This window comes from Copadichromis virginalis, linkage group LG20 (genome assembly GCF_057382275.1).
Source record: "Copadichromis virginalis isolate Kocher_CV1m ecotype Utaka linkage group LG20, C_Virginalis_male_GT1.1, whole genome shotgun sequence".
NCBI lineage: Eukaryota > Metazoa > Chordata > Actinopteri > Cichliformes > Cichlidae > Copadichromis > Copadichromis virginalis.
The window spans coordinates 31,026,107-31,053,497 of NC_140637.1; the positions used below are offsets into that span (position 1 = coordinate 31,026,107).

The 27,391-nt window shown below is 43.5% G+C and overlaps 1 protein-coding gene across 1 annotated transcript; it reads right to left on the reverse strand.

The window, feature by feature from the left end:
• Positions 1–286: 286 nt before the first annotated feature.
• Positions 287–25,900, reverse strand: abcd1 (ATP-binding cassette, sub-family D (ALD), member 1). Its single transcript, XM_085443165.1, has 17 exons — positions 25,336–25,900; positions 23,277–23,558; positions 20,221–20,339; positions 19,963–20,120; positions 19,642–19,829; positions 18,154–18,328; positions 17,832–18,022; positions 17,524–17,704; positions 17,302–17,444; positions 16,908–17,085; positions 16,639–16,733; positions 11,375–11,520; positions 11,083–11,228; positions 10,177–10,261; positions 8,637–8,762; positions 7,688–7,775; positions 287–2,990 (listed from the first exon to the last, which is right to left on the reverse strand). Exons 2-17 carry the CDS (start codon positions 23,403–23,405, stop codon positions 2,868–2,870), a joined length of 2,271 nt encoding a protein of 756 aa, XP_085299291.1. The 5' UTR covers positions 23,406–23,558; positions 25,336–25,900; the 3' UTR covers positions 287–2,867.
• Between the last annotated feature and the right edge of the window lie 1,491 nt (positions 25,901–27,391).

Here is a 27,391-nt window from a genome sequence, read left to right on the forward strand (position 1 = left end):
GTAATCACAAACTAATGACATCCTACGAACAGGATACACCTTCAGCACCTTTTCTAGTCCTCCTCCCTGTGATGCGTTCAAGGTGCAGATGTAACTTCATTGCGCCCGTGGTAATCAGAAGGTAGCCAGCGCGAAAAATAACGTTTGTTAATGTGCGTCAGACTCAGACATGGAGACATTTGTAAGAAAGATGAAGATGAAGATTATTGCTCACTTAAGAGGAAATAATTGATTATACTGTTTGTTGGTCACCTGATCAGAGGAAAAAACAACAACAAACAAAACGCATTAGTAAACTTTTTATTTATTTATTTTTAATAAACATCCAGACATCATCATCATGACATCACACAGCATCGTTATAATTGGATCTTCATCACCCTCCTCTTCTTCATTCTGATTGCACTGGAACATGTAGTTTACATTTCTCTAAATAAAGTTTCTTTATTCAAACTGCAGCAGCAGATTATTCTGTTGTTGATCAGTGAAGCTGCTGTTTATATTACTGATTGTGCATATAATATACTGTTTATTTGTACACGCAGGAAAGGATTAAATATCACAATTAAAAATATATATAAACGGACTCCGCTGTCACGTGACTGCTTAGCAGTCATGTGACTCAGCTGATCCTTTTCTGTCAAATCTGCTGCTCCTCTCTTTGTTCTCAGTCAGCTGACGGCTGCTGTCAGATCAGTGTTTACGGTCCTTGTCTTACTGTCTTTGGAGAACCAGCACAAACTTCACAGGTTTAAAAGGCAGATGTTATCCAGTGTAGCCCCACCCACAGCCTCTGACATCAGTGGTTTCCCCAGTGGAACTTATTTTTCTGGAGCTATACTGGTACTGTTTGTTTTTCTGTTGTTGTTTTTTTTTCTTTTTTGGGGGGGGGGGTTAGGACCAGCACACAGTTGGTGGAAAAAAGGTCAATGGCATATGTGGATAAACTGATCCTCACCTTTCAAATTAAAAGTCTGTTTACAAAAGCAGCTTACAGACTGTTTGGCGAGTGGTTGCTTGTGTTATCTAAATGAAACTGGTTTAAAAAATGTATACAGTGCTGCACCAAAAACCTCTCAGATTTCTTTGGTCACTAGCAGACTGCGACAGACGGATGTAGTTTGCATGGAAGATGGCAACCTGTCTGCAAACACTCACCAACCACTCACTAACAGAGACCGCCCACCTTCAAAGTAAAAGTTGCACATTTTGAAACATTTGTTTCACCAATAAGGCACAACTTTTACTTTGAAGGCAAATTGGTCTCCGCCTCTGAGTTGCATTTCACCTCCCCTCAGTGTTTAACGAGTGTTTGCAGACAAAACGGCATCTTCTATGCAAACTACCAGCAACTGCAGCACTCTGGCAGCGACCAAAGCAATCACTAAGTTTTTAATGCAGCACAAATACACAACTACCATACTTGCAAACTGGTCAAGGAAAGCATATTTTTCCTAACACAGGCTACCAGGTGATCAAGACCATTTATCAAGTTGTATAAAAACCTGCTGTTTCTATACAAGAATACTTGAGCTATCAGCAGAAAAAACCTCCCCTCACCTCACCTGGACCACTTCAGGCTGACAGCCAACCTGTCATAGCCTCACAATGCAAAGCGCTCTAATGTGACTGCTGTGGCGATTTCTTATTGTAAATAAATGGTAAATGGCCTGTATTTGTACAAACGCTTTACTAGTCCCTAAGGACCCCAAAGCGCTTTACACATCCAGTCATCCACACACTGGTGATGGCAGCTACATTGTAGCCACAGCCACCCTGGGGTGCACTGACAGAGGCGAGGCTGCACTGGTGCCACCGGGCCCTCTGAACACCACCAGTAGGCAACGGGTGAAGTGTCTTGCCCAAGGACACAATGATCGAGACTGTCGGAGCCGGGGCTCAAACCGGCAGCCTTCCGATTACAAGGCGAACTCCCAACTCTCGAGCCACGATCACCCCTAAAGCTGAATTGAATAAAAACTCTAGGTGCTTATTTATTCCAGCCAACTAATGTATGTAAACAAGGTTACGTGACAGTAGAAACGAGCCATTTAAAATAAGCGAGATAACCAATCAGGACAGGAAGTGCTTCGTAAAAAACAGGCCAACTGATCATGGGCGTCTTTGAGAAACAGCAGCTCTGACAGCAAACCGGCAGTGCTCACGAGATAAAATTTAAAAACAAACAAACTCACAGTTAAAACTCACTTCAGTCATACGATTTACCTGCTTAGCATGTGTGTGTGTGTGTGTGTGTGCGCGCGCATGTTTGTCCATCTTTGTGTGGCCCATCCATCAGGCACACTGCAATATGAGGACATTTCTGCATAGCAAAAGGTTTTCATGCACAGTGATGGAATTTCTGTAATATGAGGACAGTTCTGAATTACAAGGACATTTTGGAACACTTTGAACTATACTGGGATTTCTACACCATGAGGGCACTTGTGCTTTCTCAGAGCATTTACATCTCTGTATTATGAGGACATTTCTGAACTCTGGTGAGACGTCGACATTTTGAGGTAATATTAGGCTACTTTTTAATTCTGAGGATTTTTTTTTTTTTTACTTTGAGGACACTTCTGAATTGTAAGGACATATCTTCACAGTGAGGACATTTGTGAATTATGAGGACATTTCTGCATTTTGAGGACACTTTGGGGATAATTCTGCTTTACAAAGGCATTTGTACATTTTAAGGGTATTTATAACATGTGCGGTCACTTCCGCTCTCTGGGGACTTTGTGTCCAGTGCACATTACAGGAGTTACATCAAGTCAACGCGGGGCCCTACAAGTAAGGAATACAAACGTGTGTGTGCGTTTCTCTCAATGCTAACCAGTAAATACAATCATCAGTGTGTAATCTCAGGAGGCTAGCTTCTCTTCTTTCTCCCCTTCGGCCTCCCCCAACAGGACACACAGCTCTGAAAGTCTCTGCTGCATCTTAGGAATTCCCAGAAGCTGGTTCTCCAAACGATGCTTCTCCTCCTGAGACACAGCACATCACAGAAACCACAAACACAGACACATAGAAATACAATGAATATATTATGTTTACTTTTCTGTGAATATTGCTGTTACAGGTGTTGCATTTGTTTGTTTTCTCTAAGCTTCCTGTCACTCTTAAATCCACCGGTGTCTGTACTTGTACCTGAAAGCTCTGTTTCCTGATTCAGCAGCTTTATCCACCATTACTACAAACAGCATCTAGAATTATAATAACTTTGGTTATTGCGTGTTTGCTTCCTTAATGTGGCCGCCTGTTCCTGGTTGATACCCCAGCTAAACAATAGTCATTAATGTTTACTCTACAGGCAAAGAAACAACTGACTGCAAGTCAATGGAAGACGAAAATATGACGCTACAAACTGAAGCCTGACACTCGACACTGCGTGATGCATCACAACTTCCTGTTAACATACCACAACTTTTTAGCGCTGTTATGATGCGATGGAGCCTTGTGAAGAAGCTCAAGACTGTCATAGTTACTCACTAAATACTAAATTTATCAAAACAAAGAAACACGAGGAAGCATTACTACAAATGTGTACTGCCACTCGCATGTCTATGTGGCTGGGAGCCAGCTGATGTGTGATTCATAGTTCTGCGTTTAATCTAGACTACACATGTAGCTCACGCTGTTGTTTATACTTGTTTCTCGTGTGCCTGTGTCTCTCTACACTTTCACAGCCAAAACACGAGCTCATGGTTGGATTTCTCTCCTCGAGCTGATCCATTCTCTTCCAGAACAGGAGGAAAAAATGCAGAAATAAAATTGTAAATAATGGCACGTACATTACATTGACATCTGTGAACGTAGCATAATGCACAGAGTGAAACGGTAAGTGGTCCAATCTTTACCTCCACTTTGCTCACAGTAAACTTGTCTGACACAAGAGTTCATTAACAGTGTTTGCATCCTCGGGCCTTTATCAATACACCCGGCTGGGACCTCACCAGGCTGCTTAGGGTCAGCTCAGGCATGATCGATACGTTCTTAAGGACTCTAATCACACAGCTCTGCTACTGCTGCTGAGTATCTCGGGCGTGAACACTAACACAGCGTTTTTTAGTGAGTGCAGTGAAAGTAATAGTGTTACAGAAATTACCAGAATCACACCAGAGGAGACTGTATCAGATCCTTCACCTGGTATCAATAATACAACTATCCAGCAGGTATTTTCCCGTAAATACCAGGATGTAACGATAGGCCATCTGTTATCCTGGAACGCCTTCGTCCGTGGGGACGAGTACACAGATTGCTTTTTTGTTATTTCTGCAGTTCAATCAGTGTAATGTGTATACGCCGAGCCTTTATTTCCTTTCGTATTTGGCAGCAAACACGACGCGCGATGCTAAATCATTGCATGGATCCTCGTGTGATATGACCGCTGATGTGCTGGTGCTTAATATCAATATTTTTGCATATTTTAGCCGCTCTAAGCGGTAATGACTTGAGTACCTGAAGTCAGTACTTCACCCGAGCTCCTCACATAAGTGAGGGTAAAATAAACAAAGTCACCAACGTGCACTGAAGAACAAGAGATCCGTTTGTGCACCAGTCAATCCTATAATTAGATACTGTGTTTAATCGCAGATTAAGTGTGCGATGATGTGCTTGAATCCTGCTGCTGTGTTTGTGTGTTAAATATATGTATCTTTGTCTGATTGTCCTTATTATAGTTTTCTCCGTGAAGCTGCAGGCTGAGCATCATGATCACTGCTGAGGTGTTGGGATCGACCCCTGAGGAGATGAAGTCTGTTAGACTTCCCGCAGAGTAGATCTGTGTGTTCTTCCCACAGCAGCTTCTGCTCAAACCTGTTTTCACTGTTTCAGGTGAAGCTGAGCAGGTTAATAAGCACTTCATGCTCTGGATTAATAAACTCTACCTTCAAATCTGGAGGCTAATGATAAACTGCAGCAGCCCTGCAGCCACTAATGATCCGTCACATGACAGCGAGGAGCCAGCTGACTGGCTGTTCTCACTCTCCTCGCCGCTTCCGCGCTTTGACCTCACTCGCTCACACATCATGTGCCGCAGGCGTGTTGTTGTGGTGCTGATGGTTACCACAGTAACCGCTGCATGCGCAAAGGCAGCAGTCAGAGGGGTCGCGGTAATTTTAGCGTGTTTACGAGTCAGGAGGGTTCAGTGATCAGCTCCGCTCTCTCTCCTCGGCGCAGCGGGATGATCACAGCAGGATGTGAACATCGCTTTCACGGAGTTACAGATGCTGAACGCCCCGTAAGTGACGCCAGGGGGTCGTCCTGCGGGTACGAAACAGAAACGCACTGACAGAACTGATCCAGCAGCTGCTAACGGCTCACAGTCAGGACGCTGAGCTTGTTTAACTCCTGCAAAGAGTTTAGGTTTCTGTTCGCGCGGTATTGAGCTGTGTGTGGGTGTTCCAGTGACAGCCCTAAGTATCGCACCAAAGCCCCTCCCCTGTGCGAAATAATTATATTCTAAAAATCTGAACCGTATAAATTTCTATAAAGCTATCATCAGGCCTAGTTTTTCTTTTTATTGTGAAAGCCATCAACTCAACCTTTCACCTAACAAATCCCATCATGTGACCACGAAACTGAGAGGAGGGGAAGCATTTCAATGAAACTCTGCAGAGGAGTTTGCAAAGCCACCGCGCACTCTGACCCCCGATAACAAGACGCAATCTTTCAGAAACAAGTCATCCACATGATGTTGGACACGTGGCAGGTTTTAGAGATATTTCTGCCAAACTTGGAGATGCTTTTGGTACATTTCTGTCTTTAAAAGCAGTAAAAAACTTCCCAAAATGAACTGAGGTCATCAACAAAATATGCAGAAACGTCTGAACTGTGTAAAAGCTTAAAGTCTGCAAATGATAATGACCTCTGTTAACCCTGCATAACGAAGGGAGAACCGTTTAGATCTCACGTATAAGAGGAAACTGTCTAACAACGGGGCATCACTGATCATGATCCTTCATGTTTCTCCACTTTCTGTCACATTAGGAGAAGCTGTTAGAGTCCAATGAGCCCATAAAGCTGCAATAAGTGATCTCAATGTAAAAATAAGTCAAAGATACCTCTGAGATTCAGTTTAATTAAAGGAATTCATGACCCATTGAGCAGAGCAGCCTTGCTGTTCTGTATGTATTAAGCAGTGAGCTGTTATTAGAATTCAGCTTGCAAATGGCTAATAAAATAAAACGTCCAGTTATGAGTAAAGATGAAGTGACCGTGTAGCCTCTGTGTTTTGAGCTCTGTGGTTGCAGATAAATGTGGGTTTCCAAACCTGAACCTGTGCGGTCCTCTGGCCTCTGCAAACACAACCGACTCCGATTTACATACAGAGCGGGGAGCTGGGATTACAGGGGTCACTCGAGATGACTTTTATATGTATGAACAGCTATTTATAAAGTTACTTTGACATAATCTTGACTCTATGCAAAGTGATTTTCCTGCTGGTGAAGTTTGGGATACTACGCCTCCTATAGAGCTTCTCAAAGGACACGTGGAATATGACCAAATAATTTTAATGTTAAATTTTTTGCTGAATGTTTTACATTGTGCGCCTCAGGCTCGGACTCAAAGGTCTCCTTCATCACGGAGGGAGATGCAGCACCGGCCGAATGATGAAGAATATTAAGACCGACTCGCTGTTTAATCCCGGTAAGCAGAAGGCAGTGGGCGACTCCGTGGTGCGTTTGATCACCTTTGTTTTACCTGTGTATGTTTTAGCCTTTGATCTCGTCACCCACTGTTATCTTCCAGACTCTTCGTGTTATACGTTTTGTCTCTGCTGAACACTGATTGTCGTCCCCTCCCATCCACTCTCACAGCAACACCAACAAGCTCAAAGTTTGAACACACACGTTAAATATCAAAACTGTGTGTGTGGCAACAATCGGCAAACTCTAAATTCTGCTTTTTAGCTAACAGAAGATGAGAGCTGCTGTTCATACTCTGAGACGTTTCAGTTTTAACACTTTAGTTTTTATCCAAATGAACACAAATAACTAACAGCTCAGTGGAGTTTAATGGCTTCATTGTTGGCTGAAACCAACTGTTTTTTTAATGTGCACTATCATATCAAATCATATGTGTGCATTTCATATTGATCACTCTTTTAATAAAAGCACTCTTGGCATGTCGCCGTGTCGTCATCCAGCCTAAATGTGCAGCAATGTTATCTGTGTAGCTCTAGAGTCCAAGCGTGGTAATCCAGCATAAATTAAAGATCTGACAAGTTATTTTCCACATGCAGGTGTGCTGAAGTAAAAGCATAATGCGGCGTCGCATTAGAAAGAAGTAATCACAGCTTTTCTGGCATTTTTGCAAGAGACTGATGACAGCACTTTGAGATGCTTTTCTCTTTTGTTCCACAGCCATTCCTGACTAAATCCTGATCTGCGCTGTATTGCTGAAGGAAAATCAGAGACAGCTGCATTCACTTTAAGCTGTTTTAATGCTTATGGATCAATAATAAGCACATTTAAGCCGAGTTTTTGTGTCTTACAGCTAAGTTTAAGTATAAATCTTACAAACAGACCTGAATAAGAGCCACCTGGGGGCTGGACCCTCCAAACAAACTGCGCACATCTTTTTTGTTTCTAACATGACACGGTCTCACAGCAGCACACGCTCAAATAAAACACCTGCTGCCGGGGACCAATCATAGAGCTCGAATTAAACACACACAGACCTGCAGAGAGAGGCGCGTGGAGGCATCCAGAGGTTCAAACCTCCACCCTCCTTCTCCATCGAACTGCAGCAGGTGAGAGTGGTACTTCCTGTGAGACAGAGGAGGAGAAGATTAGTTGGAGGGTGTGGCAGCCGGCAGCAGCTCAGAGCTATGCTGCCCCCTGCAGGCTGAAAATAAAATTAAATAAAACCTGAGTTCACTCCTGATCTTTGAGTCACATGAGTCACGTAGTTTTATCTGCAGTTTTGGCATCTCGAGTTTCACTAGTCTGTGGATTTCAGTTTTGCTGCACGCTGTGTAAAACTTTATTTATGACATTTAAAGACTTTGTAAAGACATAAAGACAAAAAAATATTAAATGAAAGCATTTACATGTTCCAAGTCAGGAAACATCACCTTGAAAAGTGTTTGAATGTCATTGTTGTTTAGAAATTGTGCAAATTTAACCCACAAAAGTTAACCTGATGACACAGAAGCAGCAGAGATGACAGACTCAGCTGGCATCTGATCTTTTAGAATACCACGCTTTCATTTTGCCACCATGCTTGTTTCTTTTGCGTCTTGAATGCAAGACATGAAAAATAATCCACAAAATTCAAATAAACGTGTAATAGGTGACGTCTCAGTTATAACACACTCTCAAAGAGCAGTCACAGATATGATCATTTTCAGACTGCAACAAAAACCATCCAGCCACATTTTAAGAGTCGCCCTCTTTTTCATGAGCACTCACAGTGTAACTGTTGTCTTTGGACTCACATGATGCTGGAAGCTTCCCACATGACCAATGACACCTTTTTACTTTTAGTACTAGCAGCAGTACCCCTCAGCCTCCTAGCAGATTACAGTTTCAAAACCGTTCCTCCTTCAAGATATTCGGAAAACTTGACCTCTGACCTTGAGGTCAAGGTCACTGAGATTCAGTGTGTGTGTTTGTGTGTGTACTGACCATAGGGAAGGCCTGTGAGTAATTGACAGCAGTGCGATCCCAGCATCCTTCGCAGCCTGGAAGATTCCTCCCTCCACGTCGATGCTCACGGCGCTCGTACACTCGTCCAGCAGAGCGTACCTTGGGCTGGGCGAGAGACATTCACAAACACACAAAGAGAGGAAAAGAGCGAGAGAAGACAGGGTGACTATGGTGGGCGCACACAGAGTCACTGTCACGCTGAGCATCTGTGACATTTGCATGCTTCTAAAACGGCTTTCTCAAAAGGCAGCTTCTATTATTTCTACGTTCTGAGTTTTTCTAGCCACCAAAATAAGTCGGCATGAAAATAACATGAATTCTCTACAAACGTAAACACACATTTACCTGTACGCTAAAGTACAGTCCCATTTAAACTTCAGTTTATATCTCAGCAACACAACACGCAGACGTTTCATGTGTCACGCTGTCTCATCTTGGATAGACAGACACTTGCTCTTCTGTGATACAGAAACTTGACCTTTCACTGCAGAATTTGTACAGATTTGGGGCTAAACTGTCCTTTAATATTTGTTATTCTTCCCTGGGAAAAAATAAACACAAGAAGTCGTCAGCTGTCTGAACTGGTGCGAAATCTGTTCACGGCTCATAAACAGGCCACTTACAGTATGTTAGTCATCATAAAGGTGGCAGCAGATGAAACCATTATTTTAATAGCGGAGCATAATCTGACAGAATAAACAGAAGCAGGCCTGACGCCTGCGCTGACTGCATCTGAACCAGCTGCAGGGACGTTTCACCCTGATGGAAAACGGAAACATGTTGGTTTAACAGTGCTGAGGTGTGTAAAATAAACACGGCAGCGGTCACAGTCCTAAACAGGTCATGGGGGTGCCGATTTAACTCACCGGGTTGACCTGATAATGAATAGGCCATAATGCTAATACTGAGGCCAATAGTGAGAGCTACGCTGAAGCTCAACACGAGCACGCCCAGCGTTTAGAGTTTGCTCGAAGGGAGCGTGTCCAAGGAAATGTGGGCGTTACTGGGGTGGTTATTTTAAAGCAGCTATCTAACTGAATAGGGAGAGAGCCGTTAACTTTAATGCCGTTGAAACATACAGAATCATCATGAGTCAAATCTGATTTCATATGCAAAGTTAACACATTACAGTTTCTAAAGGGGCTCAGTTCAAAGCACCAACACGAGCAACGTCTCAGATCCTCCCACCCTGAGCCAAGAAACACAACAGTTTACATTATGGACAAAGTGAGCCTACACTCACCTACATACCACCTATAATACAGCTACTACACAGCAGCAAACCTCTACTGCAACACCACCTCAGTTAGCATGTTTCTCGGTTCAGCTGTTGGCTGGCTCTGTGGAGGCAGAGGGCAGGTTTACCACCACCTTTACCATTAAAAACGCTTCCTTCAGATTTCTGTTCAGAACTCTTTGAGCACCTCATCGCTCTTTCATGACGTCTCTGTCCAAAGTCCAGCCCGAGCACAGCCAGATGCTGTGAGCATCCTTCACTCATTGAAGAGTGAGACCTTACCGGTGGTAGAACATCCGAGCCATCCCCATCCGCTGCTTCTCTCCTCCAGACAGAACATCTTTCCAGTCATTGACCGACTCCCAACCTGAGAAGCACATACACAGGTGTCGCCACAGCAGCATTGCATTACAACAGCTACAGATGATCCCAGTTAAACGACATTTACAATTGCGTGTGTCCATGCACCTGCAGACTGACGCTTTATGAATCCGAGCCCAAAGGGAAATGTGTAAAAATTTCCCCCCCACAGTCTTCTGGTAGCGCTGATGTACACATGATGTGGCTCAAGTGTACGTGTAACACTACTAATTCAGTATTTACATGTTTACTGATTGATTCCCACTCTCTAAGACATCATTTTATACGTTTTTCTACACTTTTTTTTTGCAACTAATGATAGATATGTTCATTCATTAACTTGATTCAGGTGAAGTGAAAAGCTCTCTCTGTATTTTCATGTTTAATACTGCTGACAGGTGAGCCGGTCTTTCCTGAATCCTGTGCCCTGACACATCCTGGCATCATCCTGCAGCTGCTGCGAGCTCTCAAACTGACTGCAAGTGTCAGTCAAACAGTCGAGCACCCTTCACGGCAGGCTGGGGACGGGGCACTGATTAAATATTTAGCAGAATTTGATTTGAGCATTCGAACCGGTTTGAATGTTTGTGATGGAGCGGTTCTCAAAATTAAGTGTCATATGAAGTGAAATGAGGTCGAGGCACCATTAGATGTGAAATGACTCCTCATAATTAATTCTTGGTTCAATCACCGCCGCACAATCTGCCTCACGAGTTTCCCGTCTTCTATGTTTGTTTGTGTAGTTGAGTCTGAGTTGCTGTGGAGGTTTTTCTGCCTGTTTACTCCAAACAAAGCGCAGAGCACAGCTAAACACGCACTCGGACTGACCTCCCTCTCGGTCCATGATGTAGCGCAGGTGGACGGTGCGAAGGATCTCTTCCAGGTCTGAATCTGTGAGTCCTCTCTGAACCATCTCCTCCACCGAGTCCGGATAGATCACCTGGTCTCTGAGGGTCCCCTCTGACATGTAAGGCCTGCAAACCACACAGAACAGGAAACCACAACTGCTGTGGATCTAGGGCCTTAACTTTGTAAAACACCGACAAATGGTTGTTGGTGGTAATTGGAACCATATAAATATAAAGTGCTGAACTGAATTTGGTACTAGTAGTAGTGTTACCTCTGTGGGATATAGAACATGTGCTCTGGCTCCGGTCTGTACAGGACTCCTCCATAAACAGGCCACAGCCCACTGAGGATCCTGAACAGGGAACTCTTCCCACAGCCGTTTGGACCGGTGATCAGCACGTTCATCCCATCGTCCACCTGAGACACACAGAGAGACAAATCCACAGGATTGGACTCGTTTCTGGAAAGGTGTCTCCAAGTCTTTACAGAACATATGTGCACAGACGCCTGTACTGCAACGCATGATTTAGGAGTTAAAGATGTGAGATTACACCCGGGTTTTAAATATGACAAAGGGGTTTACTGAGGCAAGCCAGGCCTGCAAAGCCATGAAAACATGGTTTGGACTTGACCTGCTCTGAGAAAACAGCTCAACAGATGAATGTCTGCAGAGCGCATCTAAAGGCTGTTGAGCATGAATGGAAAATACAAGTTCTCATTGTTTTCTGTAGCTCTGTACTCCAGATACTAATTAAAGCACTAAAACCTTGCACTTGTTGGCACTAAACTTGCAAATAATCCTTCTCACTGGCTTGTATTCAGTTATTATTTGTTCTTTACTTGTTCTCCACACTGTTTAACACCACCAGGCTGCAGCTGAAAGAACGAGGCTACGGCTAATAAGCCTGTTAGCAACAGCAACAGATTCATTTAGCAGGCTGTGGTGGTAAATACAGTCGGATCGACCTTGTCTTAAAGATGAGTCGGTGTTTTAAAAGTCAGAATTTTTTCTTTGTTTTTACTGATTAACTACCCAACTAATTACTTCCTACAGCACAACTACTCAACAGCACAGACTCCTTATTTACAGTGGGGCAAAAAAGTATTTAGTCAGCCACCGATTGTGCAAGTTCCCCCACTTAAAATGATGACAGAGGTCAGTAATTTGCACCAGAGGTACACTTCAACTGTGAGAGACAGAATGTGAAAAAAAAATCCATGAATTCACATGGTAGGATTTGTAAAGAATTTGTGGAAAATAAGTATTTGGTCACCTCAAACAAGGAAAATCTCTGGCTCTCACAGACCTGTAACGTCTTCTGTAAGAAGCTTTTCTGTCCCCCACTCGTTACCTGTATGAATGGCACCTGTTTGAACTCATCATCTGTATAAAAGACACCTGTCCACAGCCTCAAACAGTCAGACTCCAAACTCCGCCATGGCCAAGACCAAAGAGCTTTCGAAGGACACCAGGAAAAGTATTGTAGACCTGCACCAGACTGGGAAGAGTGAATCTACAATAGGCAAGCAGCTTGGTGTGAAAAAATCAACTGTGGGAGCAATCATCAGAAAATGGAAGACATACAAGACCACTGATAATCTCCCTCCATCTGGGGCTCCACGCAAGATCTCATCCCGTGGGGTCAAAATGATCATGAGAACGGTGAGCAAAGATCCCAGAACCACACGGGGGGACCTGGTGAATGACCTGCAGAGAGCTGGGACCAAAGTAACAAAGGTCACCATCAGTAACACACTACAACGGCAGGGAATCAAATCCCGCAGTGCCAGACGTGTTCCGCTGCTGAAGCCAGTGCATGTCCAGGCCCGTCTGAAGTTTGCCAGAGAGCACATGGATGATACAGCAGAGGATTGGGAGAATGTCATGTGGTCAGATGAAACCAAAGTAGAACTTTTTGGTATAAACTCAACTCGTCGTGTTTGGAGGAAGAAGAATACTGAGTTGCATCCCAAGAACACCATACCTACTGTGAAGCATGGGGGTGGAAACATCATGCTATGGGGCTGTTTTTCTGCCAAGGGGACAGGACGACTGATCCGTGTTAAGGACAGAATGAATGGGGCCATGTATCGTGAGATTTTGAGCCAAAACCTCCTTCCATCAGTGAGAACTGTGAAGATGAAACGAGGCTGGGTCTTCCAACATGACAATGATCCAAAACACACCGCCCGGGCAACAAAGGAGTGGCTCCGTAAGAAGCATTTGAAAGTCCTGGAGTGGCCTAGCCAGTCTCCAGACCTCAACCCCATAGAAAATCTGTGGCGGGAGTTGAAAGTCCGTGTTGCTCGGCGACAGCCCCAAAACATCACTGCTCTCGAGAAGATCTGCATGGAGGAATGGGCCAAAATACCAGCTACTGTGTGTGCAAACCTGGTAAAGACCTATAGTAAACGTTTGACCTCTGTTATTGCCAACAAAGGTTATGTTACAAAGTATTGAGTTGTATTTTTGTTATTGACCAAATACTTATTTTCCACCCTGATTTACGAATAAATTCTTTACAAATCCTACCATGTGGATTCATGGATTTTTTTTCACATTCTGTCTCTCACAGTTGAAGTGTACCTCTGGTGCAAATTACTGACCTCTGTCATCATTTTAGGTGGGGGAACTTGCACAATCGGTGGCTGACTAAATCCTTTTTTGCCCCACTGTATGTAGTGTTGAGCTACGGCTGAAAGTACCACAGACACCTGCAAAGAAACCTGTTTTTTTTCACTGACTGTGTTTTATCGTAGTGCCCAACCCCCACGTATTAAAATAAAAAGTATTACAAAATGTATCCCGTGTGATCTCGATCTGTTCCCCACATGAAGGCTGATAATGTGTCCTCGTGTGTATAATTAAGAGAGAAGCTGTAGCTTCTCTTCTCACTTGGTGAAACGCGGGCAGCAGACAACAAAGAGTCGGCACTGTGAAGATAATCCTTTGTTGACAACAATTATGGCCATTACTGTAACTGCAATCAAAGCCTTTGTGGGTACAAACACCAGGTGTACAAACCACCTGTACAACAAGCTTTTGCCTAATATGAGAAGCATGCGAGCTTGGTTTGCTATTATCTTCAAATTTGGCAGATTCTCGTAAGCTTGTACGAGAACCACCCCCCCACCCACCTTCCTTCTGCAAACCTGCAGACGGCACGGGTGCGTCTAAAGCAAGGGTGTGCAGTAGCCTCCTGACACTTCAAAACATGTAATTATGTTTATTCCAGCATTGCACTGAAGCACAATTCTGATATCTTTGCAATTCGATGTCGTGCTTTTGTTCTGCTTCTGCTCCACAGCGTAAATGTTTAAGCTTTGGTTAAGTGTTATTGTGGTAGTTTAGATTGTTAATATAAAATACAAATCTACAAACGTAAAGTTTATTTCAGTTCAGTAAAAATACCCAAGGACCCACCTGGGGCAAATACATACTGCATTATTAACCATACAGTCCGGATCTTTTACCAGCTTTAATTCTTGGCTCTGGCTACAGCAGCTGTCTTTCTTTTAGCCTAGATTATATTTTTAAATCCCTCACATTTGTTTAGTTCGCTGCTGTTTCATGCTACGTCTGTCCTTAGCTTAGTGTGGTTGTGTTTGTTGGGTTTAGTTAAGCCAAAAACAGCTCAAATCTATCCTAAGCTTGCTGATGCTGAATTCGTTCCCTGAGCAGGCCCCCGTGATGCCTGTAAACATGTGACTGAATCTCAGAGGTCCCTCCTCGCAACAACACACTGAAAGAAGAGACCAATCAAAGCACATGCTGTGAGAGCAGAGAGGTCAAAGGTTAAGAACCAGACAACAGAGAGGAGTTTCTGTGTCCATCAATGTTCCTCTTCTTCCCCTCTATGTTTCCATCTCTGCTGCTTCTTCTTCTCTCATCCTCTCGTACTGAACACAGGAACCTCATTCTATGCCGCGAGCACGCACAAACACACAAAGTAGCACACTCTCTCACTGTTTCGGCACATGCTAATGAGCGATGACCTCTGACCCCAGGCGCATATGGAAAGAATGAGCCCAATCCCAATGTCCACAGACTCACAGTCTTTGAGGCTTGCTCCCGCAAAGGCAGCGAGGGTTCGGTGTCTGACACCCAGTGTCAAACAGGCTGCAGGAGGGATGTTTGGTAGAAATTTTGAGCCCTTTATTCATTCTTTTCTGTAATTGCTGCAGACTTTGCCTGAGGGAAATTACCCACAGTTCACAGCGCTGTGGCGTTAAACACGGAGGCTGCAGGGGATGCTTCAGAGGAAAAACACTTAATCAAGAAAGCATCGGCGGATCAGCCAGACTGAAAGTTACGAGTACAAATATGTTTACACAGAATTAGATGAATGCCGTGTTTGTTGCTTATTCTTTTTCATTTTTGCTCAATTATGTTTTGACTATACTGAGAAAACTGATTATATAACTGTTTCTTCTCGTCCCATCTGTAAGAGAAGAGCTAGGAAGAAGCATATTCAGTGCGGCTCGTCACTCCCATACCTGTCAGACGTCCATCATTACACCCCTTCTCTGCCCTGTGCTCAGCTTCTCCTGACTGCTCCTCACTTCAGACTTAACACCAAGTGTGCCGGAGGACTTTAGCTGTGCCGCACCTCATCTTTCAAACCTATCAACACTTCCCCTTCGTTAGACAGACTCTCGGACAAATCACAGCTCAGAATCGATCTGTTTTCATCAGCATATCAACTACAGCCATCTAGTTTCATATCATTCACAATCATATTATTCCAGGATTTCAAATCCTTTTTATTACTGTTCTTGTTAGTTTTGTGTTGTAAGGTGACATTGTTTTTAAGGGCTTTGAAATGTGCCAAGAAATTATTATCATTAGTAGTAGTATTACTATTATCATTATTATCATTATTATTATTATTATTATCATTATTATTATTATTATTATTATTATTATTATGTGCAGAAAGTAAAAATACATTTGTGTGTCTGTAAAGCGAGCATGTACAGTTGACTTCCTTTAAATCTGTGATGGTTTTGTGCTTAATCCAAATAAGGACTGGACTGCAGCAGTGCCACCATGTGGCCACAAATGTTAGCTGCACACTGAGGCGACACTGACCACACTGAGGATTCATGGTTCGGATCGTAACAGACATTAAATTAAAAATAAATAAAAGGAAAAGCCCACAGCAACGTCCTCTGCTACAAAGAAAGTTCAACATACCCAGGATATCTTTGCATTATTTGGACTCACTCATGCTAACGCTGGCAGTCTGGAGCTACTGTATTAATACATTTTAGCCTTGGCTTCGTCTACCTGCAGTCGATATGAAGGCCTCAAGTACAAATAAGTGTCTTAATTTGTTTGGTTATGCTTACAGAACAACAACATTATTGTAAAATTGTTTGCACACAAAAGGTTGAAAAACAAAACAAGATAAAACAGGTTCGCAGGATAGGTTACCATGGCGATGTAACCCACTAAGAAGTGAACCACCTTCATAGTAACAAAATGTCAGGGATAACCCTGAAGTCACCTGGATAAGTGTGTGTGTGTGTTACCTGGATATTCAGACAGGACACTACTACATCTCCGGTAGGCGTGATGATTGGCAGGTTCTCACAGCGAATCCCCTTTTCCACACTGATCACCTGACCTGTACACAACACAACAGACAAAACAGCTGTCTCAACTTCCTGTTTGGAGTTTGTGTGTGGGCGGGGTTTTGCCCTTTAGTGACTGAAGCGACAAATGACACCGGGCCAAAGATAACCCAGCTGAGAGTTTGGGAGTAAAGTGCTGCAGAGGTGTTACATGATACAAGACTCACCTCTGATCTGTAGCGGACCACAGACTCTCTGCCCGTGTTGAACTGCTCCTCCTCCTCCATCAGCTGTTAACTCCTCCTTCTCTCTGTCTGCGGAGCGGCGGTAGATCCCCTGATTCACATCTTCAAACACATCCAACATCTCAGAGACTCGAGCAGTGTAACCTGCCAGCTCCGTCACCTGCACAGCAGTCAGTCGTCAGTGTGCATCATTTAAACATCAACATGGCATGAAGGAGAAAGGGAGGAAACACAAGGTGAAGACTGGAGGAAGACGAGCAGAAGAAAGGAAGTGATAGTCTCCCTCCAGCAGCTGCCTTCTTCAAATACTCCTCTGTTAACCATCAGCCAGAGAATCAGAGGAGGTGAAAAAGAGGAGGAAGCATGGCGTGCATACCTCCTTGTAGGAGCTCATGATTCTCTCCACGGCGTCGGCTGCAGCGTTCAGGAGGTTCCTGGCTGTGGTGAAGGCCTGCGTCCGTTCACTCACAAGCTCCTCCTCCTTCATCACCATGGCAGCCTGCTTCACCTCCTCCGAGTCTGAGCACATCACAGGTCAAAGGTGAAGCAGCTGAACGCCATACTCGCACCAGATAACCAATAACAGGAGTGTGTTTACCGTGTTCAGCGTATCCGGTGGCGGTGATGATGGGCACGGCGACCATCACCAGACCGGAGGCACTCCACACGTACTTCATGAGGAACTGTTCCAGCATGATGTACCAGAGGCGCTTCAGCAGGATCTGATGGATCTGAGAGGACAGAGACGTGTAGCTCCTCCGCAGCTGGGCCAGCTCCACCTACAAATCAAACACACCCAAACTCGCATGACCATCACAGACATGGCGATCTCCATCCACAAAGTTTAACAGTAACCTACCTGTCATTCAAACTGATCACTTCTTAAAACATCGGTGTTTTTCTTACCTTGTGTCCTCCATAGAAGGCAATCTCCTCTGAGTTGGTGATGATTCGTGAGTGCATGTAACGCAAGTCTCCTTTCCTCTTCGCCTCCTCGGCCACAAGCTTCCCGAATCGAGGCGAACAGGAGCGCAGGACTTTAGCCGTGAGTGCTACGACCAGGCCGGCGATGACCGACGGCCACGTTGTGTTTGCTCCTGCAGAAACATGTAGCGCAGACACGCTGTTAGAACAACCTCAGCCTCAGTCAAAAATAAGCATTAATTACAAGCAACACACCAATGTGTTCACATCATGCGTGAAATCATTTGGCGCTAACATAAGCAACCTTTGGAGTGGGCGGTGCGTATCAGCGTGTAGCAGGTGACGATCACGTCCAGGATGGGTTTGGTCAGGTTGGAGTAGAGGTGAGCGATGGAGGCCGAAAACATGACGATGTCCTCAGTGAGGGACTGATCGGGATTGGACAGACGCCCGTCCATGTTGCTGACTCTGTAGTAAGTCTGCAGAGATCAACAAGTTCACCAATCAGAGTATAAATAGGTCAAAAATAAGCATCAGACTAATGATCAGAACATACAAACTTCAGAACACTCAGTGGATGAGATAACAAAAGATAACAAAAAGGCCACAAAGATCATCCTCAAGTGGGACACATGCAACTATAATAATGGGTCAAAGATTAGCTTGTAACTGATTGATAACGGATAATGCGGAAGATAAATGACATTCACTGTCAGAAAACGTTCTGGAGATTTGCTGCAGTACCTAGTTGAGCCACCAACTGTTCAGTGAGGCAGCGCTGCAGCTGTCCCTGCTAACCTTCCTTAAGGGTAACATAAATAGAGCTTCTCCCTGCTGTCCAAGTAAGGAAATCGTGGCCTGCTGGGCTCTGCGGACTGTCTTGTTCATGAACTTGGCAGCAGAAAGGTGTGAAACATGTGCCTGACAGCTGTTCAGTTCACAAACTAGTTCCACAGAAAATGTGAAGATTTGCAGATAATCTAAGTCACATTTAATTAAAAGTAGCACAAACACAAAATCCCAGATCCTGAAACAGGAGAAATACTTCCATTTCTTTCTTTTTTTTCTTTGATGTTAGCAGCAGGGGAGGGTTTCTCACTGCGTCTGCTTTTAACAACACTCATTAAGTGTTTGGGAACCGAGGAGTCCAGCTGCTGTTGTTCCAAAGCCAAATGTTTCCCCGATCCTGCTTAATGCTACATGTTTTCAGCTGCTCAGCAGCTCAGTTTTCTCCCAGTTCTCAAAGGTACAGACTCGTTTATGGAGCCATGCTAATGGGATATGTGCAGAATACGTATTGATATTGTCTCACCTGAAAAAATACAAAAAGGAGGTTTGGATGGTAGCACATGCTGCCTTATAATCTTCACATATCACTCAGCTTTAATAGTGCTTTTACAGACCACCAACTTACCCATGCACTCTAACTGATATCAAACTGAACGCCCATTTTTAGCTCAGAGGATGCGGAGTTCATGATTCCATGTCTCCACTTCACTTCATCTTAACTGAGCTCTAGATCTGTCTGTGTTTTTTGTTTGTAAACTTCTATTTGTGGTTTCAGTGATGGATTTATGATGGAGTTGTGCTTCAGTGATTTCGTTTCTGGTTTAATGAAATGCTGTGTGACAGCCTGATGGAGGTGATCAGTCATTCAGTACCAGTCTTTAGGCTCGAGGTCTCTCGAGACTGTCCCCGTCCATCTGTGCTTGAACCAGTGAAGTGTAAAAATCAGACATTAGTCCTGATAACACACCTGTCGAAGCTGTTTATTTGTGTGTGTTTGTGTTACCTGATTGGTGAAATACAGCTGGTAGGAATGTTTAACCAATCGGGTCCTGAAGCTGAGGCTCAGCTGACCCTCCAGGAATCTGATGGCGCTGTTTATGAAAGTTGCAGGAACTGCAACGAGGAGCCACTTGGAGAGCTGAAGCACGAAGGCCTGAGGATCCTTCTGAACAATACACCGCACTATCACACCTGACACACACAGCAGATCAATACTGCTGATTAGCGATGATGCCAAACTAACTACGTCACCATTGATACTAAAAATATGATCAATAATAGCGATGGATAACTAATGACTTTATAGACAAACAAGGAGACAGACCGTCCAGAGACGCGACGTAAATCGACAGGAAGGTCCGGGACATCAGGGTGAGAGAGTGTAAGGCGAGCAGGGCGATCTCTGGACAAAGTAACCGTGGAAACAAGAGCTTCAGCAGCCGGGAAAGTCTGAGGAAAAAGTCCCTGTTGACCGACGGAGACCTGAGGACAGAAACACACGAGAAGTTCATCCTGAGCTCGACCCTGAAGGCCCGGAGCAGCCAGACAGGCGAGCAAACCCTCTGCCATTTTAAAAACACACCTGCTGTCACTCTTCTTCTGCTTCTTCGCTTTCTTGTTCTTCTCTCCGCCATCATCAGCAGAGCTCACTGCACCCACTGATGGATCAGATACACCCAGCTGTTTACCTGCTGCTCGCCTCTGCAAAGACAAACCCACAGTCACCTGCGCTGTTTGTACAGGTGTGAACAGGTCTGTGCAGTTCTGTTTTCAGGTCAGTTTATTCTGAGTCAGCTTCCAGAATATGTTTCCTGGTTTCAGTTTATATATTTTAATCTCATCTTTAGTTTTCAGTGTTTTTGTGAATGTTCTTTTGATAATCCTGGGGAGGATTTGTCTGTGGATTTAGGAAGTTCAGAACAAATAATCCAAACAGAAACGTAGGCTGACTCACCTTCACGTAGACATCCCAGCCTCAGCAAACACATGAACTAATGCTTCCCTGTATTCTTCTTGCTAAACAAAGACTTAAACTAAAGGAATCTTTTGTTAGGGCTGTCACGACACCGACCACAGTTAAATTAAAATACATTTCACTGGTTCACAGTATCTCCAGTGGCTCCACAGTGTGGTGGTTTACACATGTAAACGTGTGAGAGGCTCGAGATCAGGAGGAGATAAAAATCCCTTCAAGGTTGCATCAGGAAAGGCGTTCCCTGAGAAAAAGAATTTTTCCTATCTGCCGAAAATATACAATAGACTCTGTGCGCCTCAGCACATGCTACTTCCGGTGGGGAAACTCCTGTAGAGCGCTTCGTTTCCGGTGTGATTTTCGCTCCTTGTTTATGGTCGGTTTTTCTAAAACAAGTCAACCAAACGCATGAATCAAGCGGTGATTTACATTTCTCGAGATGTCTCGGGCATTTACCGAATATATCTGTAGATGATGTTCGTCGACTTGTCGATATTTTCCCCTCACCCCTCAGAGCAAAAGAGAAAAAGGATTCAAATGTTATATTTCTCAGTATTTGTGTACAGCGGTCCCTCGTTTATTACGGGTGTTATGTTCTAAAAATAACCAGCGATGGGTGAAATCCGCAAAGTAGCCAACTTTATTTTTAACAATTAGTATAGATGTTTTAAGACTGTAAAAACCCCTCACTACACACTTTATACACTTTTCTCAGACAGGCGTGAACATTTTCACACTTTTCTCTCTTGTTTAAACTCTCAAAGTTCAAACCTTTGTAGCAAAATAAGTCCAGTATTATAGAATAAAACCAAAGATCAAACCCTGTTTTCAGGTCCAGAACATGAGAATAGAGCAGCTGCGAGATAATTCAACATCAATGAATCAATGAATCAGCGATCGATGTAGCGATTCTGTACTGTACAGGAGAGACGGCACGGAGGAGATCGACAGTGTTCTGCAGCCAATCAGGATGCAGAACACAATGACGCATGCAAACTTGCACTAAGAAAATCCGCGAAACAGCGCAGCTGCAAAAGATGAACCGCGTTATAGCGAGGGACCGCTGTAATTTTGAAGGTAAGTCACAACATACCCTTCGTAAACACTAATGTATAGAAATCCTTACCAGCTATGATTCATTTATTTTTTGTGGCTTTTTTCACGGTTTGTTAACATGCTGTGTAGGTGTGTACTTGACTAGCTGATATCAACATAACGGGGAAACATTTGACTATTCTTCACCTGTAGTCTGAATGCTGAACATTTGCCTGTTTAAATCATGAGACCAGTCACTATACAGAGATGTGCTTCTGAGTGTGGACGATGTGTCTTCTGCTGCAGTGATGCAGTTCTGCTTGTGTTGAGTGACGTAAACAACTGATCGATCTACACGCTTCAAACGTCAAAATTGACCATTTGATTTTTTATGCCACAGCAGTGGTGAGTGTTCCCACCTCTGCTCTTTGTAACTTAACGCGATCTTTCCGTTTTCGTGTTTTGGACATGATTCTGGAGTCCATCTTCGCAGTAGCGATTGACTGCAAAATAAAGCTACCGGAAATGTACAACCCTACATCCGGTCGTAAAACTGGAAGTTAGCATTTTCTCGTGCACAGGGTCTATTAAAGAAAATATTTTATATACTTCACTTTACTAATTGGCTACTGCCAATATGAGTGAAAAAAGCATTGATTACACCAGTATGAACAAATGTCACAGCTATAAGTTGACCCACAAACTGAAGAAACACCTGTAAGTCCAGGTGGAGGGCAGAGTAGGAGTAAAAACCTCCGGGGCTGAAACATGAAGCTGACACTGAGATACCCAGAAACTGCCTTTCCTCTAACAAACGCCTGAGGCAAACTCCAAAAGGGAGTCAATCCCCATTGTCTCCTATGTTAAAATGTACGTTACAGCAGAAACCCACTGTAATGTAAAATGTGCCCCACCATAAGAACTGTTCAGTGGGTGAAATTTGTATAGCAGTATCTATCAGTGTCCATCTAGTGAGGTTAACATTAGGGGGTGTGGCCACTTTGATTGCCATGCACCTGCAGCTGATTGTTGTCTCACTCATTGAACTGGTCCTCTCCACCATGTTTGTAGTCTTTGTGCCTCTCAAAGCATTTTTAATGAAATAATAATAATGTCCTGCTGTGAGTTACAGACCATCCAAGATGTTTGTGACTGTCTAGAGTTTTATTGATCTGTTACTACTTAGCAATAATTAGCAGATATCCATGTTAGTGCATTGCTACGGGTCCAAAGCTAACCACAGTGACAGGTTAGACCTTTGGAAAGCAGAGAAGGGAGGAGCAGTGTCTCACGCAGCAACACAACAGCTCCAATGTGAGTGACTGAGCCTGATTAAGAGCTTGTGTGTGAGAAAAGTTGCCAGAAGGGAAGAAAACTGTTGTTAGTGACTCCGTGATTTATTGCGTCATAAATCTTTTTTAGTGCTGCGATAAACATCAAAGAGAATCTGCAACCTGAAGCTGGGCTTTTGCTTTGACTGTAAATCTTTAGTTTAGCTACCCAACAATTTCTCATGACTAAAGTATAATTCATTTTTTTATTTCTGGTGACTAAAATGGGGTTTTTTTCACACCTAGTTTTAATGTTTCATTCAACAATAATGACCTTTGTGTGTACAGGTGTGTGCGTACCTGCAGCCTCCTCCACACATATGGAGACAGCTTTTTGACGGCGTACGCTGTGAGCAGGACGGCCGTCAATTTCCTGAGTCTGGAGCTCCGCCTGAGCTGAGCAGGCAGCTTCTCATAGGTCAGCTGCATGCTGACAGGTAGCCGACGAACGACCAATTGATGTCCAGAAATCGCAGCGTGTCACCTAAGGTCAAACCGAACCTGATCCCAGACGGGTCCACTGTGAACCGATGCGGGTTTGTCAAGGAAACGCCATGCTGACCTCAGAGCGTGAGCCACCACCTGCACAGACAGGATCAGGTTTTAGATTACACCTCAGTCCAGCTGTAACCGTTAGACAGTTCATGCACTCCATTACACTGCAGAGTAAGCAAACAGCTGCATGGGGCCCAACAAGGCCCTCCAAAAAAAAAAACATGTGGCTGTGAATGAATGATAGGGTCGCACGGCTCTGTGTTCACAATCGTGTAGTGAAAAAAGTGGTCATCAATCAATTTTTATTATATTAAAAAAGCAAAGACATGTGCATTTATTTTTATTGTAATGACTGATCAACATTTCTTGCTTTGTCTGAGACTAAACCACTGCTCTGGTGGAGTCAGACCAACCAGTCTTAACTGGGAGAGCTCTTTGATTTCACCCATAAATAAAGACATTAGCAGTGCAATCTGGTGCATGACCCATTCAGCAGAATTCAGGAAATTAAGGACCTGACTCTCACAATTTCCTCCAGGACCCCCACACGAATGTGCTCCTTTCTATATTATCTACACCCGTGTGTGTCAGTGTGTAATGCAGGGGTGTCACGCATGCAGCCCAGCCTGCCAGAGGGTCTGATCCGACACCCTGGATGACTCTGCAAGGTGAGAAAGTTGCAGAAAAGTCTTCAATAATTTAATCTTCTTAATAAAGTAATCTGCTGTTCTATAAAAACATCAAATAAAATTGTTACTTAGACCTAAATAACTCCACCTGAGCTTTTAAAGAGCCACTTAAATCTGTGAAGCACATGTAATGTCAGCTCGAGACAAGCTGTTTCAACTGCTCTTCTGTTATGTCTTCTTATATACCTTAAAAGGATATCTATGTTAAACATCCCCAGCTACAAAACACATTTACGCTCTGTTAAAAACATAAAATTATTCTGATGCAGAAGGAATATCAGCCAGAGGACGACCCTGGAAAGACCTTTCATATGCTATAACCTGGTTGTCCAGCCACCTGTCCCACGTGGTCCTCTGACCCTTGAGCCCTGAAAGGTAACTCAAAGTACTTTTCCCATTTTTCTCCAGTGACTTATAAGCACACAGATAAAACATGTTATACACATTAAATTAGTGCATTTTCACTGCTGAATCTATGTTTCATCTCATGATAATAAAGCTTAAAATGAATTATAGAAAAATGAAATGTTGGCTGTAGACTGTCACACCTGCAGTGGATCTAAACCTGATTCATGTGCAGTTTAAACAGAGCTTACATGTTTTCAGTCCTGGAATTTTATTAAGTTATAAGGGCTCCAATGTGTTCTTGCTTGGGGGTCTCTAACTCTGAGAACAGCCATTACTTCATTAGAAACGCTAAAGTTATTATATTAAAGAAATCAGCTGATTCTGGGGGATCACGTGGAGGTATTTTCAGCTTTTACTGGTTTGACACGGAATAACCCAAAGATTATTACGCAATGCTTTCATTGGCCCACGCTGAGCTGTATGTGACCATGAACTAAATCACACACCCCACACCCCCATGTAACCCGATTTGATTAGTGTAACTTTATACGTATTATAAGTGTTGTGAACAGACAGAAGGAATTTAGGTCTGTGATATATGTAATAATCGGACAAAATGTTGTTATATAAGGTCAGTAAACGTGCTGTGACATACTGCACACTGTTATATAACGTTAATAAACGTATAGAGATTATACAACATTAATAATAAGATCCTTGCTCTCTCTCTCTCTCTCGCTCATTTACTATCGACCAGGGGGACCGGCTCCACTTTAACGCCCCGCAGGTGTCCTGTCGGTGTTCCGGGTACTCTGGTAAACACTCACCCGGGTTCAGCAGCAGCAGTCGGTGACCTGTTGAACATCCACAGTCGGTGTGTCGGTGTACAGAGTCCAGCTCCGGTGTGTTAGCTCCGGTCCCCCTAGCTTCTAAGTCTCCCGTGAACACTGACCGTAACAAACGGCTAACGGCGCGCTGTCGCGCAAACTCGTTTATAACACTACTGCCGTTCGCAGAGTGTCCTGCCCTCCCGCCGAGCAGCTCTCGACCCGGACTCGAACTTTACTCCGGGCTGGGTGACCCGGCAGCGGACCCACGGTTGCTAACTGAAGCTAACTGCTAACAGGAACTTTGTTGTTTCTCTGATGTGGACATGAAAAGCGCACGAAGTTCCGGGTTAAATCGCTCCTCCTGCTTCACAGCCGCCCGGGACAGACGCGCGCACGACCCGCCGTCACTCCTCCACCAACTTCTTCTGCTACACTGAACCGGTGTGAGGACGGTCACACCGGCGGAGGCAGAGAAAAGTTCAGCATCTGTTTACCTGAGCAGCGGCCCGCGTCCGGATACCGACACAACGTGCCCCGAAGGGCGGGCCGCGTTCCGATACTGAGGACGTGACCTCCCTCTCCTCCTTCTGCTTTTATCCGAACAAAATATAAGTAGCTGCAGGGTGGTGGGGAGGGGGTGTGATATTTTAAAAATAAATGAAATAAAACCTCTGATGGTTGGAGGTTAAAGTGATACATTTCAAATAAAATTATTTAAAGTTTACAAAATTAACTTCTAAATTAACAATAAAAAACCTTGCAAAAATTGACAAATTTATGTAAAAAAAATACTACCAAATTTCAGACAAAAATATGGGAAATTTATAAACTAAAAGATGAAAAATAAGTTTTTGAGAAATAAATTTGCAAATGTACAATGAAAAGACGTAGCAATAATTGGAAATTTATGAGAAGAATAATGCCAAATGTCTGAGAAAGAACTGCAAATTTCTGGTGGAAAAAAATAAAATAAATAAATAAATGTATATACATATAAGGAATAAACGTTTTTCTTTTTAAAAAAATATAATTTGAGTCAGAAAGCCTAAATTCTCTAAATAACTTCCACTTGATAGAAAGAACATGAATTTATACCCAGTTTCACCAGGATCTTACATTTAGATCAAAATCTCTCAGGAGACCTGCTCAAAAGTAGCAGTCATACACTGAATCATAATGAAAACAATGCACATGCAAAATTATATTCAAATATAACAAAAACAGCAACCGCCACATCCACAATTCAGCAATACCTAAAAACATGTTTGTCATGGAGGTGTCTTCCATCCTTTGTATACAGTTTATAACATAGTGATTACAAATAGCAGCAATAATGAACTTGAGTGTTCATTTACAGGTAGCTCATAGTCTTCTGCTAATTCTTTAGTTGTATTAAACAGACCTTAGTTTGAGTTAAAAGGGTTTAAGATTTGTTCAAACAATGAACTCATTTGGTTTCTGCTTTGCATATTCTGTCACAATTACTTCCTACTGCTGGACCGCACACTAAACACATCAGCACTTTGTCAGGCAAACTTGTTCAGCTGGTTATTTATGCAAATATGTGATCAGACAATCACATGGCAGCAGCTGAATCTATTGAAGTAAGCAGATGTGGATAAGACGACCTGCTGAAGTTTGAACAGAGCATCAGAACAGGGAGGAAAGATGGCTGAAGTGACTTTGTACATGGCACAGAGCGCCTTTGGATCAGGTGACCCTGAATCCTCCCTTAGTTATGCTGCAATAGGCCGAGGCTGCTGATGCATTGAGTGTTTCTTCATTAATCACTGTGTTTTTACACCACTTTGCATTTAATTATTAGGTAGTATTAATCTCTGGTTCTCTTCCTCAGCATGTTTTTGTCTCGTCTTCCTCCACAAATCCCAACTGTTTGAACCAAATTGCTGCCCCGCCCTGAGCCTGGTTCTACTGGAGGTTTCTTCCTGTTAAAAGCAAGTTTTTCCTTCCCACTGTCGCCAAAGCGCTTGCTTATCGGGGACCATGTAATTGTTTGGGTTTTCTCTGTATTATAGTAGAGTCTACTTTACAA

Bases quoted from the DNA above. Each gene is read 5' to 3' on its own strand.
- abcd1 (XM_085443165.1), bottom strand. From the start codon at position 23,405: ATGCAGCTGACCTATGAGAAGCTGCCTGCTCAGCTCAGGCGGAGCTCC. The intron at 20,340-23,276 runs GTACGCACACAC...TTGTCTTTGCAG, and splicing joins ATGTGTGGAGGAGGCTGCAG to AGGCGAGCAGCAGGTAAACA. The intron at 17,705-17,831 runs GTAAGAAAAACA...TTTGATTTGTAG, and splicing joins CCTTCTATGGAGGACACAAG to GTGGAGCTGGCCCAGCTGCG.